General features: G+C 49.2%; 1 protein-coding gene across 1 annotated transcript in view; it reads left to right on the top strand.

Moving 5' to 3' along the window:
• The window catches only part of LOC118381324 (calmodulin-regulated spectrin-associated protein 3), a 40,216-nt gene that overhangs the window by 24,450 nt on the left and 18 nt on the right, over positions 1–15,748 (top strand). Inside the window, 16 exon segments of the mRNA XM_052526129.1 lie at positions 1,248–1,386; positions 1,655–1,794; positions 5,676–5,769; positions 6,696–6,744; positions 6,998–7,059; positions 7,329–7,359; positions 7,937–9,128; positions 9,130–9,573; positions 9,635–10,289; positions 10,346–10,392; positions 10,671–10,792; positions 11,337–11,644; positions 13,318–13,426; positions 13,818–13,933; positions 14,125–14,243; positions 14,469–15,748. The exon segment at positions 14,469–15,748 is cut by the window's right edge and continues 18 nt beyond it. Coding sequence (XP_052382089.1) covers positions 1,248–1,386; positions 1,655–1,794; positions 5,676–5,769; positions 6,696–6,744; positions 6,998–7,059; positions 7,329–7,359; positions 7,937–9,128; positions 9,130–9,573; positions 9,635–10,289; positions 10,346–10,392; positions 10,671–10,792; positions 11,337–11,644; positions 13,318–13,426; positions 13,818–13,933; positions 14,125–14,243; positions 14,469–14,753 — 3,912 coding nt within the window. The 3' untranslated portion in view covers positions 14,754–15,748.

Here is a 15,748-nt window from a genome sequence, read left to right as displayed (position 1 = left end):
GGAGCTTGTTGTTTTTCAGTCTGCTAACACTGTTCTCTAGAGGAAGGAGCTTGTTGTTTTTCAGTCTGCTAACACTGTTCTCTAGAGGAAGGAGCTTGTTGTTTTTCAGTCTGCTAACACTGTTCTCTAGAGGAAGGAGCTTGTTGTTTTCCAGTCTGCTAACACAGTTCTCTAGAGGAAGGAGCTTGTTGTTTTTCAGTCTGCTAACACTGTTCTCTATAGGAAGGAGCTTGTTGTTTTTGTCTGCTCACACAGTTCTCTAGAGGAAGGAGCTTGTTGTTTTTGTCTGCTAACACAGTTCTCTAGAGGAAGGAGCTTGTTGTTTTTCAGTCTGCTAACATCATGCAAGCGGTCAGACAAGTGAAATTTTAAGCTCGTCTCTCAATTCAAAAATATGTGTCAATACTTTGCCCCTTGATAACCAGCGCACCTCTGTATGTTGTAAAAGCGTTACACGGTCGCTGCCCATATCATTGCATAATGCAGAAAATGCACTAGAGTTCAGGGGCCTTGCTTTAACAAAGTTAACCATTTTCACTGTAGTGTCCAAAACGTCTTTCAAGCTGTCAGGCATTCCCTTGGCAGCAAGAGCCTCTCGGTGGATGCTGCAGTGTACCCAAGTGGCGTTGGGAGAAACTGATTGCACGCACGTTACCACTCTACCATGTCTCCCTGTCATGGCTTTTGCGCCAAAGTTCATTGGATGTCGTTTTCTGGTCTCACTTGATTTCTTCTTTCTCCTTAGTGGTTCAGTCACTCAAGTGCCTTGTGGTTGTACCGCCTGTTGTTCCACTGCATGTCCACCAGAGAGCGCTATAGTCTCAGCTCACTGCTTTATCACAACTCTTTTCTGCACTTCCTTTCTTTTCTCTCTTTCTGTCTCCCATCCCTCTTTTCACTGCAGTCTCGTTTGACATGTGAGCCATAACTCTGTTCAGCGTGTGCGCTGCTTGTGTGTGTGTGCTCAGCAAAGTACTGTGCTGCAGTAAGTCTTGTGCTTGGTTTGTCAGATTTCTTTTCTCTGCTGTGTTGGTAGATTATTGGCTGGCTGTGGAGTTTATGACATGTCTTGATCATTTCTCTAAACATCGTGGCAAAGTCATCTGTATTGTGGGGTAATTCTGGGCCTTTTGGTCTAAATAACTAATTCAACAATAGGTAGTTAATTGTTGTTTTTTCTCTCTCTCCTTCTCTCTCTCATCTCATGTCCCTCCCTCCCTCCCTCCCTCCCTCCCTCCCTCTGTCAGATCCGTTATAGGAAGGATAAGGTTCTGTCTAAGCAGACTCCTACTTTTCCTCTGGTGTCTGGTGTAAGGGATCTGTCTAATGGCTGTGCTATAGCTGCTGTTCTGCACTACTACTGTCCTGACCTGCTGCCACTGGAGGGTACACACACACACACACACACACACACACACACACACACACACACACACACACACACACATACACACACACACACACACACACACACACACACACACACACACACACACACACACACACACTGATATCTACACCACACACACTCCTCTCTCCTATCCCTCTCTCTCTCCTCCTCCTCCCTCCTCATCTGGCTTCACCCACCTCCTCCCCTTCACCCCCTGCTCTTTCTCCCCCTCTTCCTCCTCCTCCTCATGCCCCTCTCCTCTAGATGTGTGTCTGAAGGACACCATGTCAGTAGCAGACAGTCTGTATAACCTGCAGCTGATCAGAGAGATCAGTGAGTCCAGTCTACAGAGGTGCTGTCACCTGGAGCTGGAGGACCTGCTCTACGCCCCGCCCACACTACACGTAGGTACATCTCTGTCCAGGACATAGTACTAGACCTCTAAACCAACACTACATGTAGGTACATCTGTCTGTCCAGAACATAGTACAGATGTAGGATCTTCTTTGACCAACACTACAGCAGGAAAATAATCTCTGTCCAGGAGAATGTTGATTATTATGTGGATTATAATGTAATGGACATTTTTTTGTAGGGGTACATCTTTGTTAGGAAATAGTACTGACATTTTTAACCAACACTACAAACTTTAGAATCTCTTTTTAAACATTGAACACACCTACAAACTCAACACTACAGTTTGAGCTTCTAATTTAAAAATGTATCTCTCCAAAAACACTACTGACTGTTGCCGCCTGTTATATACCCCCTCAGCCCCCATACTGTGCCTGTGGACACCAGTACTGAGACCTCTCAACCAACTACTACAGAGTTTGTTCTGTCCAGGTGATAAACTGGACCTGCTAAACCAACACTACACGGCAGTCCTACAATCTAAGCTAGATGCCCTCTGTCCAGAACATAGACTTATCAGATGAACCCAGCCAGGTACAGCAGGAAAATAAACATGGGCAAAGGAGAATGTTGATTATTATGTTTATAATGTAATGGACATTTTTTTGTAGGATAGGCTTTAATTAGGGCAAATCAAGTCCGACATTTTTAAGCCGACATTACAAACTTTAGAAGCCTATTTAACACTTTGGAGTAAACAATTAGCAAGTCAATAACACAGTAGAAAAAAAAGAAAAAAATGGGCAGTCATATACAATGTTTGCATGAGGAGGTAGGCGAATAAAAATTTTGCAGATTAACACTGGAGTGATAAATGATCAGATGGGCATGTACAGGTAGAGATATTGGTGTCAAAAGAGCAGAAAAGTAAATAAATAAAAACAGTATAAAAACAGTATGGGAATGAGGTCCTGAAAAAGGGTGAGCTATTTACCTCAGACCCCAGCTGTGCGATCCTGGACACCATATGTGAATTGATCGTCCCCCATCTATCTTCAGAGTTCGTTCTGTTAGGTGACCTAAACTGGGATCCATGCTTAACACCCCGGCAGTCCAGTCACAATCTAAGCAGAGTACCCTCAATCTCAAATGAAATTATCAAGGATGATCAGGTACACCTGCTGGAATCCGCATGGGCAAACTGGGTGATATCATCCTGACCAACTTGCCCTCCAAATACACTTCTGCATGGACTTTCAATCAGGATCTCAAAGATCATGTGCCTCATTCCCATGCATCCGCGCAGTGGTGGGTGGTCAAACGACCACCCTCATCAATGACAAACGCTCCCTAAAACACTTCTGCGAGCATCCAGTTTGACTGAGTATCCTGGAAGCATATTGACCTCATCCCGTCAGTCGAGGATGCCTGGATAGTTTTTAAAAATAATTTCACCATCTTAAATAAGGATGCCCCTTTAAAAAAATGTAGAACTAAGAACAGATATAGCCCTTGGTTCAGTCTGGACCTGACTGCTCAACCAGCACAAAAACATCCTGTAGCGGACTATACTAGCATCCAATAGTCCCCGGATATGCAACTTTTAGGGATGTCAGAAACCAATATACGCAGTCAGTTAGGAAAGCAAAGGCTGCTTTTTTTATCAGAAATTTGCATCATATAAAACTCCAAAAGTCCTACAAGTTTTGGGACACTGTAAAGTCCATGGAGAATTGATAGCAACTCCTCCCAGCTGTCCACTGCACTGGGCGAGGAAACACTGTCACCACCGATAAATCCCGAGCAATCGACAATTTCATAAGCATTTCGTCCGGCTGGCCAGAATTGAACCCTGTGCTCCGCACCCCAGCAGCTACAAGCCTCCCCAGATTCTCCAGATAAATCCAGATAGCAGATGTTCTGAAAGAGCTGCAAAACCTGGACCCTTGCCCTCCAAATACAGCTGGGCTAGACAATCTGGACCCTCTTTCAAAATTATCCACCGCCATTGTTGCAACCCCTATTACCAGTCTGTTCAACCCTCTTTTGTATTGTCTGAGATCCCTAAAGATTGAAAGCTTTCTAATCATCCCCCGGGTTCAAAGGGGGAAACACTCTAGACCCAAACTGTTACAGACCTGGTATCTAAAAATCCTGCCCTGCCTTTCTAAAGTCTCCTTTAAAAAAGTCAACAAACAGATTACTGACCATTTAGAATCTCACCATACCCTCTCTGCTATGCAATCTGGTTTCCGAGCTGGTCATGTGTGCATCTCAGCCACGCTCAAGGTCCTAAACTTTATGTCATAAACCAATACACGAGTCAGACAGTAAAGCAAAGCCGCTTTTCAATCGACCTGGCATATAAACTCTGTCAATCACTGTATACTTATCGGCAGACTCAACAGCCTTGGTTTCTCAAATTACTGCCTCACCTGGTTCACCAACTACTTCTCAGAAAGAGTTCAGTGTGTCAAATCAGAGGGCCTGTTGTCCGGACCTCTGGCAGTCTCTAGTCTCTATGGCAGTGGGGGTACCACAGGGCTCAATTATCGGGCAGACTCTTTTCTCTGTATATATCAACGATGGGGCTCTTGCTGCAGATCCCTGATCCACCTCTATGCAGACAACACCATTCTGTATACATCTGGCCCTTCTTTGGACACTGTGTTAACAAACCTCCAAACGAGCTTCAATGCTAACGCTAGTAAAACTAAATGAATGCTTTTCAACCGATCGCTGCCTGCACCCGCCCGCCCGACTAGCATCACTACTCTGGACGGTTCTGACTTAGAATATGTGGACAACTACAAACACCTATGTGTCTGGTTAGACTGTAAAATATCTTTCCAGACTCACATTAAACATCTTCAATACGAAATAAAATCTAGAATCGGCTTCCTGTTTCGCAACAAAACCTCCTTCACTCACGCTGCCAAACATACCCTCGTAAAACTTACCAATCCTCAACTTCGGCAATGTCATTTACAAAATAGCCCCCAACCTTCTTCTCAGCAACCTTGATGTAGTTTATCACAGTGCCATCCATTTTGTCACCAAAGTCCCATATACCACCCACCACTGCGACCTGTATACTCTCGTTTGCTGGCCCTCGCTTCATATTTGTTACCAGACCCACTGGCTCCAGGTTATCTATAAGTCTTTGCTAGGTAAAGCTCCACCTTATCTCAGCTCACTGGTCACCATAACAACACCCACCCGTAGCACGCGCTCCAGCAGGTATATCTCACTGGTCATCGCTGAAGTTGGAGACTCCCTCACTAACTTTAAACATCAGCTATCTGAGCAGCTTACCGATCGTTGTAGCTGTACATAGTCCATCTGTAAATAGCCCACCCGATCTACCTACCTCATCCCCATGTTGTTTTTATTTACTTTTCTGCTCTTTTGCACACCAGTATCTCTACTTACACACCATCTGCTCATCTATCACTCCAGTATTAATTTTCTAAATTGTAATTACTTTGCTACTATGGTCTATTTATTGCCTTACCTCCTCGCGCCATTTTCACATACTGTATATAGACTTTTCCTATTGTGTTATTGACTGTGCGTTTGTTTATTCCATGTGTAACTCTGTGTTGTTGTCTGTTCACACTGCTATGCTTTATCTTGGCCAGGTCACAGTTGTAAATGAGAAGTTGTTCTCAACTGGCCACCTGGTTAAATAAAGGAGAAATAAAAAACAAATGAAGATCCTACCTCTCCTTTAACCCTCCACTTCCCCTTTAACTGTAAATGACAGACTGTCGGCCAGAATGTTGTTACTGGATTATGACTGTAAAAAGGATTCCATTACAAAAGGTGTTCATTCCCCTGTTGGGGGTTACCCTGTACCATTACTGTGTTCATTCCCCTGTTGGGGGTTACCCTGTACCATTACTGTGTTCATTCCCCTGTTGTCCTTCAGGTGAACATCATGAGTTTCATAGCAGAGCTGCTGGGATGGTTCGAGGTGCATAAACCTGACTTCGTCAAGCCATTACTACCTCTAGACCTGACAGGTAGGGGAGGTGTGTGTGTGTGTGTGTGTGTGTGTGTGTTCATTCCCCTGTTGGGGTTACCCTGTACCATTACTGTGTGTCATTCCCCTGTTGGGGTTACCCTGTACCATTACTGTGTTCATTCCCCTGTTGTTACCCTGTTTAGGTGGCCATTACTGTTGATAACCCTGTTACCCTGTGTTACTTTGTTCATTCCCCTGTGTTACCCTCAGTGTTCATTCCCTGTTGGGGGTTACCCTGTACCATTACTGTGTTCATTCCCCTGTTGGGGGTTACCCTGTACCATTACTGTGTTATTCCCCTGTTGGTGTTCATTCCCCTGTTGGGGGACCCTGACCATTACTGTGTTCATTCCCCTGTTGGGGGTTACCCTGTACCATTACTGTGTTCATTCCCCTGTTGGGGGTTACCCTGTACCATTACTGTGTTCATTCCCTGTTTGGGGACCCTGTACCATTATTTCCCCTGTTGGGGGTTACCCTGTCCATTACTGTGTTCATTCCCCTGTTGGGGGTTACCCTGTACCATCCACTGGTTCATTCCCCTGTTGGGGGTTACCCTGTACCATTCTACTGTGTTCATTCCCCTGTTGTCCTTCAGGTGAACATCATGAGTTTCATAGCAGAGCTGCTGGGATGGTTCGAGGTGCATAAACCTGACTTCGTTAAGCCATTACTACCTCTAGACCTGACAGGTAGGGATTCTACATGTGTTGTGTGTGTGTGTGTGTGTGTGTGTGTGTCAGTGTGTGTGTGTTCATTCTGTGTGTGTGTGTGTGTGTGTGTGTGTGTGTGTGTGTGTGTGTGTGTGTGTGTGTGTGTGTGTGTGTGTAAGAGAGTGGAAGGAGAGAGAGAGATTAGACTGTTGTATAACCTGTTTAGGTGGCCTTATGGTTGATAACATGAATAGGTTTCTCTGTGTGCCAGATGCCTCAGGGTTGTTGGAGTCCAGTCCTGTCAGTGGGTACAGCATCAGGTAACATCAGGACACATTCATTCTACATGTAGTTATTGGTTAACAGGTAACATCAGGACACATTCATTCTACATGTAGTTATGAATCTCATTGGCGTCTCGATAACACAGTCTTCGTCATGATGCGTTATGGGTCGCGACCCCAGAGAGCAGTGAGGAACCAAACAGAAACACATCCGCATGTTTATTGTTTCTATGGCAGAACGAGACGTATGTGACAGAGTCATTGTGAATAATAATGTGTTCTGTTCCAGTGGCTCTCCCTCCTATATCTTCAAACAGCCCTTTGTCCCCATATCCTCTCCTGCGTCATCTGGTAAGAGAGATGGGGATTCTGGGTAATGTAGTTTAAAGCTGTCTTTGTGCATCTGTGGGCTTTTCCCCCATTGCATACTCCTCGTTGTACTCTCTCCTCGTCTACTTCTCAAAGCCCATTGGAGGGTAAAGGTCAGAGGGGAGGGACCTCTGGCTTTCTCATCCAATGGGTTTTGAGAAGACGACGAGGACACGAGGAGTATGCAATTCAGAGAAGTCTAAGTGTTGGAGTTCTCTTCCTGACTACATCTCCCTTTCTGTCACATTTAGAAGGGAACATGTGGACCAAGAAACAGATCCGGTGAGTAGGATGGCGGACTGTTTCAGCCTGGAGAGATATTTATTTAGGACCATCCTCCCAGATTGAACCTCTCCCTCTCTCTCTCTCCCTCCTTCTTTCTCTCCATCTCTCTCTCTTCCTCTCTCTCTCTCTCTCTCTCTCTCTCCCCTTCTTCCTCTCTCTCTCTTCCTATCTCTCTATCCCTCCCTCTTCTCTCTCTCTCTCTCTTCCTCCTTATCTCTCTCTCTCTCTCTCTCTTCTCTCTCTCTCCTCTCTCTCTCTCTCTCTCTCTCTCTCTCTCTCTCTCTCTCTCTCTCTCTCTCTCTCTCTCTCTCTCTCTCTCTCTCTCTCTCTCTCTCTCTCTCTCTCTCTCTCTCTCTCTCTCTCTCTATCTCTCTCTCTCTCTCTCTCTCTCTCTCTCTCTCTATCTCTCTCTCTCTCTCTCTCTCTCTCTCTCTCTCTCTCTCTCTCTCTCTCTCTCTCTCTCTCTCTCTCTCTCTCTCTCTCCCTCTCTCTCTCTCCCTCTCTCTCTCTCTCTCTCTCTCTCTCTCTCTCCCTCTCTGTCTCTCTTCCCATCCCTCTCCCTCTCTCCCTCCAGTCGTCCACTCTCGGCTGTAACCTTCAGTATTCCATTCGGTCTGGACAGTGACGTGGACGTTGTCATGGGCAACCCCGTGCATTCTGCCAGCACCAACAGCCTGACCGCTGGCGTGCCCGCCATGATGACTTCATCGAGCAGAATGTCATCTGGGATGACACGGGTCCCCTACAGCCCCCCCGAGGACCTCAGTCACCTGGTCAGCGCCTCTGTCCCTCAACGCTCCTCCTGGGGCCCGCACACACACTCATACACACCGGCCCTAGGGGAGCTGCCGACAGTCGAGATCATCCACACTCCTGGAGGAGAAAGAGGTGGAGGAGGGAAAAGAGGAGAGAAAGGAGATGGAGGAGGAGGAAGGCCAGAGCCACGCTTGCGTCCAGAAGGAGCTCCTGCAGGTTTCTTCCTTCATTCTCCTGAATACGACCTGACCCAGCTCAGCAGCTCCGCCCCCTGCCGCTCCGGAATGCTCTACCGACCAATAGGAGGGGAGGGGGGCGTAGGAGAGAAGCAGAGATTGGGAGGCAGGGAGAAGGGGGAGAAGGGGAGATCGGATGGCTCGCGGGACGATGACTCGGTCCTCCGCGACGGAAGTGTGGACTCATCGGAAGCTTCCGACGACCTTCCTAGAAACGCCCTCGGCAACGTCCGCCCTGGCCACGGTCGTCACGGCAACGGCAACATCAGCAACACCGGTGGCAGTAGCGGCAGCCCACAGATGACGAGCTTCGCCGAGCGGCGGGACAGAAGGAGACAGCCGGCCGCACCGGGAGAGGAGTCGCCCAGCACCCCGACCCCCACCACCCCCACCCTCCATACCCCCACCCACACCACCCCCAGCCCAGGAGGGAAGCACCCTGAGCCGGGTACAGAGGCCTGGGAGCTGGGGGCCCGCCTGGAGGAGAAACGCAGAGCCATCGAGGCCCAGAAGAGACGCATAGAGGCCATATTCACCAGACACAGACAGAGGCTGGGCAAGACTGCCTTCCTACAGCTGAAGAGAGGAGAGGGGAGGAGAGGGAGGAGAGGAGCCTATATCTCTGGAGGAGCGTCTCAGCCGCATGGAGGAGCAGCTGAAAGAGGAGGAGGAGAGAGAAGAGGGAGAGGAGAAAGACAAGGCAGACGAAGGGAACTCCCGCCCTCAGGCGCGATTGGAGAAGCAGGTGACGTTTTCCATGGATACGAGGAAGGGGGCTGAGAAAGGGGTGGATAAATGGGAGGGGCCTGAGCCGGGGGGAGGGGCTGTTCTAGTGGAGTATAATGAGGTGGTCCTGAAGCTGAGTGAGGCTCTGAGGTCACTACAGAACGACATGCAGAAACTGACCCAACAACAACAACAGCTAATGGGCAAGAAGACCACACCCAAACCCACACCTAAAACTACACCCAAAACCACACCTAAAACTACACCCAAAACCACACCTAAAAGTACACCCAGGACACCACCCAGGACCCCCACTAAGAGTCCGACTAGAACCCCGACCAAGAGCATCAGTAAGGCGTGGGTGATTCCTGCAGGCTCCAAACCCCCCACCTCCACTACCTCCCCCTCTCGCAGGGCCCTCCCCCAGCTCTCCTCCACCCCTCCCAAAACCTCCACCTCCACTACCTCCCCCCTCTCGCAGGGCCCTCCCCCAGCTCTCCTCCAACCCTCCTAAAACCCCCATCTCCTCCTCCTGCCCTGCCCCACGCACAAAGATCCACTCCTCCTCCCCCGTAGCCCTAAGCACCACCCGCGCCCTCCCAACCCCACCCCGCCCTTCTGAATTGAAGTTCCCTCCTTCCACCCGTGTCCTCACCCCCCCGCAGCATGTGGACTCCCTCCCACACCTGCGACGCGTCTCCCCCAGCCAGTGCCAGGTCCAGACCTCCTCCTCTTTCCGTATCGGGGGCCCCTGCACCCCCCAGGAACCCCCTGCCTCCATGCGGCCCCAGCCCGAGGAGAGTACCTCAGAGACGGGCTCCAGCGAGACGCAGTTCAGCCTGGAGCTGGAGGAGCAGGAGGGTTTAGGGGGAGGCCGGCCCGTGTTTCCCCAGCCCAGGAGAGGCCGTTCTGGGGGTGGCAGCAGCTCTGGAGCCCCCTCCGAGGGCTCCTTTGAGAGCGAGACCCTGTCGCTCGCTTACTGCGGAGGAGGGGAGGGAGGGAGAGGAGCAGGAGGAGGAGGGAATCGTTGCAGCCTGATGGAGGTGTCATTGTCATCCCTGGGAGGGCCAGAGGGGGGCAGTGACGAGCCAACTGACACAGAAGGACAGGAGTTGTTCTCTGACTCCATGAGCGACCACACAGAACCTCCAACAGGAGAAACGTTGGAACCTACGGAACCCACGGGAGAACCTAGGGAATCTACGGGGATCCAATAGAACAGACACAGAACACAGAACTCCGAGAACCCTCAGTGGAACCCACAGAGCAGACGGAACCGGAGGCGAGAGGAGGGGTTGGATTCTTCTTCAAGGTGAGTCTGGCGGAGGGAGAGACAGAGAGAGAATAGTCCCTCCCAGAAACAAGCCCTAACTAACCCTCTGCCCTCTAGGCCCTTAGATGTAGATAAGACAACGTTAATTGAAGTTCATCGTTTCATTATTGACTCATAAGGAAATCAAAGATGATGTGTTTCTAGTGGTAGCCAATAAAGTAGTGACAATGTCTGTGTGTGTGTGTGTGTGTGTGTGTGTGTGTGTGTGTGTGTGTGTGTGTGTGTGTGTGTGTGTGTGTGTGTGTGTGTGTGCGCAGGAGGAGGTGCGTTGTGAAGATGAGATGGCTCAGAGGAGAGCTGCTCTGTTGGAGAGACAGCAGAAAAGAGCAGAGGACCTGAAGAGGAGGAGACAGTGGAACGAACAGGAGAGAGAGAGCAGGTGACACACACACACGCAGACACACACGCAGACACACACGCAGACACACAGACACACACGCAGACACACACGCAGACACACACAGACAGACACACAGACACACTCATCATCCACTCAGAAAATAAACAGACAGACAGACAGACAGACAGACACAAACAGACACACAGACACACTCATCATCCACTCAGCAAATAAACATTCAGACATTCAGACAGACAGACAGACAGACAGACAGACAGACAGACAGACAGACAGACAGACAGACAGACAGACTCATCATCCACTCAGAAAATAAACAGACAGACAGACAGACACACACAAACAGACACACAGACACACTCATCATCCACTCAGCAAATAAACATTCAGACATTCAGACAGACAGACAGACAGACAGACAGACAGACAGACAGACAGACAGACAGACAGACAGACACACAGACAGACAGAGACACACAGACAGACTCATCATCCACTCAGCAAATAAACATACAGATCATCACCATAACACTAACCCCCCCCTTCCCCTCCATCTTTCCTTTAGACCCCCCTCTGAGGAGGAGGAGCGAAGAGGCTCTCTCCCACAGACCCCTCCCCTGTCCTGCACCCCTCCCCCCGCAGCCGGTGTCCCTTCGCTCACCCCACCGACCACGCCCAGTCGCCGTGGTGATTTCACGCGGAAGGAGTACGCCCACCGCCAGCAGATACGCATCATGTCCGACCTGGATAAGGTGCTGTGTCAGAAACACACCAATCAGGGACGAGTCGTCGCCAAGAAGTCCCGCCCCCGACCTCGGAGCATGACCCGGGAGGAGTCACAGCTGTCCCGCAGCCCAGCCAAGAGCACTATGGGTAATGGAATTGTAACGATAGGGTGTCTGTTTGTGCCAGACACTCTCCTACTCCCCTTTACAGTGTCTGGGACGGGGGTACAGAGGTGCAGGCTGCTGCTTTACTCTGCATAATGACAAGTTATCAACATACTGTACCCCCCGTCTCTCTCCCTCCTCCTCTCTCTCCCTCCTCCTCTCTCTCTCCCTCCTTCTCTCTCTTTCTCTCTCTCCCTTCTTATCTCTCTCTCCCTCCTCTCTCTCTCTTCTTATCTCTCTTCTTCTCTCTCTCCTTCCTCTCCCTCCTCTCTCTCCCTTCTTCTCTCCCTCCTCTCTCCCTTCTTATCTCTCTTCTTCTCTCTCTCCTCCTCTCCTCCTCTCTCCCTTCTTATCTCTCTTCTTTCTCTCTCCCCTCCCCTCTCTCTCTCTTCTTATCTCTCTTCTTCTTTCTCTCTCCCTCCTCTCCCTCCTCTCTCTCCTTCTTATCTTTCTCTTCTCTCTCTCTTCTTCTCTCTCCCTCCTCTCTCCCTTCTTCTCTCCCTCCTCTCTCTCCTTCTTCTCTCTCTTCTTCTCTTCTTCTCTCCCTCCTCTCTCCCTTCTTATCTCTCTCTTCTCTCTCTCCTCCCTCCTCCTTCTCCCTTCTTATCTCTCTCTTCTTCTCTCTCTCCTTCCTCTCTCTCCTCTTATCTCTCTCTCCCTTCTCTTCTCTCCCTCCTCTCTCTCTTCTTCTTTCTCTCTCCTCTCCTCTCCCTCCTCTCTCCTTCTTATCTCTCTCTTCTTCTCTCTCCTCTCTCCCTCCCTCCTCTCTCTTCTCTCTCTCTTCTTCTCTCTCTCTCCCTCCTCTCTCTCTCTTCTTATCTCTCCCCTCCTCTCTCTCCCTTCTTATCTCTCTCTTCTTCTCTCTCTCCCTCCTCTCTCTCTCTTCTTATCTCTCTTCTTCTCTCTCTCTCCCTCTCTCTCTCTCTTCTCTCCTCTCTCTCCTTCTTATCTCTCTCTCTTCTCTCTCTCCCTCCTCTCTCTCTCTCTTCTTATCTCTCTTCTTCTCCCTTCTCTCTCCTCCTCTCCCTCCTCTCTCCCTTCTTATCTCTCTCTTCTTCTCTCTCTCCCTCCTCTCCCTTCTTATCTCTCTCTTCTTCTCTCTCTCCTTCCTCTCCCTCCTCTCTCTCCCTTCTCTCCCTCCTTTCTCCCTTCTTATCGCTCTCTTCTTCTCTCTCTCTCCCTCCTCTCTCTCCCTTCTTATCTCTCTCTCCTCTCTCTCCCTTCTTCTCTCCCTCCTCTCTCCCTTCTTATCTCTCTCTTCTCCTCTCTCTCTCCCTCCTTTCTCCCTTCTTATCTCTCTCTTCTTCTCTCTCTCCTTCCTCTCCCTCCTCTCTCTCCCTTCTCTCCCTTCTTATCGCTCTCTTCTTCTCTCTCTCTCCCTCCTCTCTCTCCCTTCTTATCTCTCTCTCCTTCCTCTCCCTCCTCTCTCTCCCTTCTTCTCTCCCTCCTCTCTCCCTTCTTATCTCTCTCTTCTTCTCTCTCTCTCCCTCCTCTCTCTCCCTTCTTATCTCTCTCTTCTTCTCTCTCTCCTTCCTCTCCCTCCTCTCTCTCCCTCCTCTCTCTCTCCCTTCTTCTCTCTCCCTTCTTCTCTCTCCCTTATCTCTCTCTCCCTCTCTCTCCCTCCTCTCTCTCCCCTCCTTCTCTCTCTCCCTCCAGGTTCTAAGTTGACTAAGGTGTACTCTCACTCCTCTCTCAACCTGGCTGCTATGGCTGACGACACAGTCCCTGACCACACCGTCCCTAACCCTAGCAAGAAACCATCCAGGTAACACTCATATATATATATATCTTTCTCTCTCTTCTTTCTCTCTCTCTCATATATATATTCATCCAGGGTAAAAATGTTAAAAAAAGGCCACCCGAGTTATTCACAAATACCATACAAGTGAAAACAACAATGAATTTAAAACAGAATGGATGGGGGCCACAAAAAAACTGACTAACACAATCAATGGGGCCCCTCCTGGCCGGTAATTCACCCATGATTACAAATGTACATAGCTGGCCACTAGACTAACTTAGCAATCTAAAAACATCTAGCTGACATGGGCTAATTGAGTGACTGACGTAACAAGAGAGAAACAGCTGATGCACCAATCACATTTCAGAACTACACCTTCAGTATTCTACTAACTCTTACCCTTCCTCTCTTCCAGCCGCCCTGATTCACCCTCACGTCTGATGTCACCGAGCCAACTGGCCAATCAGAACGGAGACAAGGACTGGGAGATCGGCTCCAATGGCTCCTCCCCTTCCATTCCAGAATACACCGGTACGACGTGATGGAAATGGAATGATGTCAAAGTATTGTCCTGTTATAAAACTGTTGTACCCTAAATAAAATCTAAACTTGTGTGTGTGTGCTCGTGCCTGTGTGCGCCTGTGTGTGCGCCTGTGTGTGTGTGTGTGTGTGTGTGTGTGTGCGTGGGTGTGTGCGTGCGTGCGTGCGTGTGTGTTTCCCAGGGCCCAAACTGTTCAAGGAGCCGAGCTTCAAGTCCAATAAGTTCATCATCCACAACGCTCTGTCTCGCTGCTGTCTGGCTGGGAAGGTCAACGAGACTCAGAAGAACAAGATGGTGGAGGTGGGATGTCCTCACTGTATTTAACCCACATAGGGCTTTATACACACACAGTACTAACTAATCAGGCCTGACTTCAAATTAGTTTTCTTTGAAATACTGCTCAAAAGTGCACACACACACACACACACACACACACACACACACACACACACACACACACACACACACACACACAGACACGTTTTCTTCCACACAAACATTGTTTTCTCTCCCCCCCCCCACCAGGAGATGGAGAAGAGTCCAGCCAATCACTTCCTGATTCTGTTCCGTGATTCCAACTGTCAGTTCCGAGCCGTCTACACCATGAGCCCCGAGACTGACGAGCTCATCCGATTGGCCGGGGTGGGCCCGCGTGTCGTAAGCCCCGCCCTGGTGGAGTCCATCTATAAGTACAGCTCCGACAGGAAACAGTTCAGTTGTATCCCGTCCAAGACCATGTCCATGAGTGTCGACGCCTTCACCTTACCAGGACACCTGTGGCACAGCAAGAGGCCTGGCAAGCCAAAATAACCATGTATATACTGTATATACATACACACCTGTGGCACAGCAAGAGGCCTGGCAAGCCAAAATAACCATGTATATACTGTATATACATACACACCTGTGGCACAGCAAGAGGCCTGGCAAGCCAAAATAACCATGTATATACTGTATATACATACAGGAATGGATACACACACACACAAACAACTGACTTACTGTTTGTCCTGCATGGGACACACTACCCCTCTCGCCCTTCTCATCGGACCTACTGCCTGTTGACGAGGTGCTTTCTCTCCCCTGTATGTGCATGGAAATGGAACAGGCCAACGATCCACCCTTATGGAGAAGGCTCTAAGACTCATCTACACACGGGGGATACTGAAGACCAGTTGTTGTAAAAATGACCTTTTCAATCTTAAATGGTTACACGACACAGAAACAAAGTCTACACAAAAAGTGTATCTTTCTCTTTTTTCAGTTAAAACGTTCTCCTGTAAATGTCTGAGGTACAAAATGATTGTTTCTCTGATACCCATAAACCCTTTGGCCTTATGTTCTGTTCACTACTAGCTGAAAGACTGGAGGCTGAGAGCCATTGTGTAGGTTGACTAAAGTTTTCTGTTTTATAACACGAACACGATCCTTCTAATGCCTTCTGCCCAACGACTGGCAGGTTACAGGACTTTTATTATCCTGCAAACCACGGTCAAAACAAGAAATGGAAGACACGTGCTCTCTCTCTCTCTGACACTCTCTGTCTCTCTCTGTCTCTGTCTCTCTCTCTGACACTCTCTGTCTCTCTCTGTCTCTGTCTCTCTCTCTCTGACACTCTCTGTCTCTCTCTGTCTCTGTCTCTCTCTCTCTGACACTCTGACTCTCTCTGTCTCTGTCTCTCTCTCTCTGACACTCTCTGTCTCTGTCTCTGACACTCTCTGTCTCTCTCTGTCTCTGTCTCTCTCTGACACTCTCTGTCTCTCTCTGTCTCTGTCTCTCTCTCTCTGACACTCTCTGTCTCTCTC

Source organism: Oncorhynchus keta, chromosome 10, assembly GCF_023373465.1.
Source record: "Oncorhynchus keta strain PuntledgeMale-10-30-2019 chromosome 10, Oket_V2, whole genome shotgun sequence".
In the NCBI taxonomy this organism is placed as follows: domain Eukaryota; kingdom Metazoa; phylum Chordata; class Actinopteri; order Salmoniformes; family Salmonidae; genus Oncorhynchus; species Oncorhynchus keta.
The sequence above is the reverse complement of the archived record's forward strand: the minus strand, read 5'-3'. Positions and strand labels throughout refer to the sequence as shown.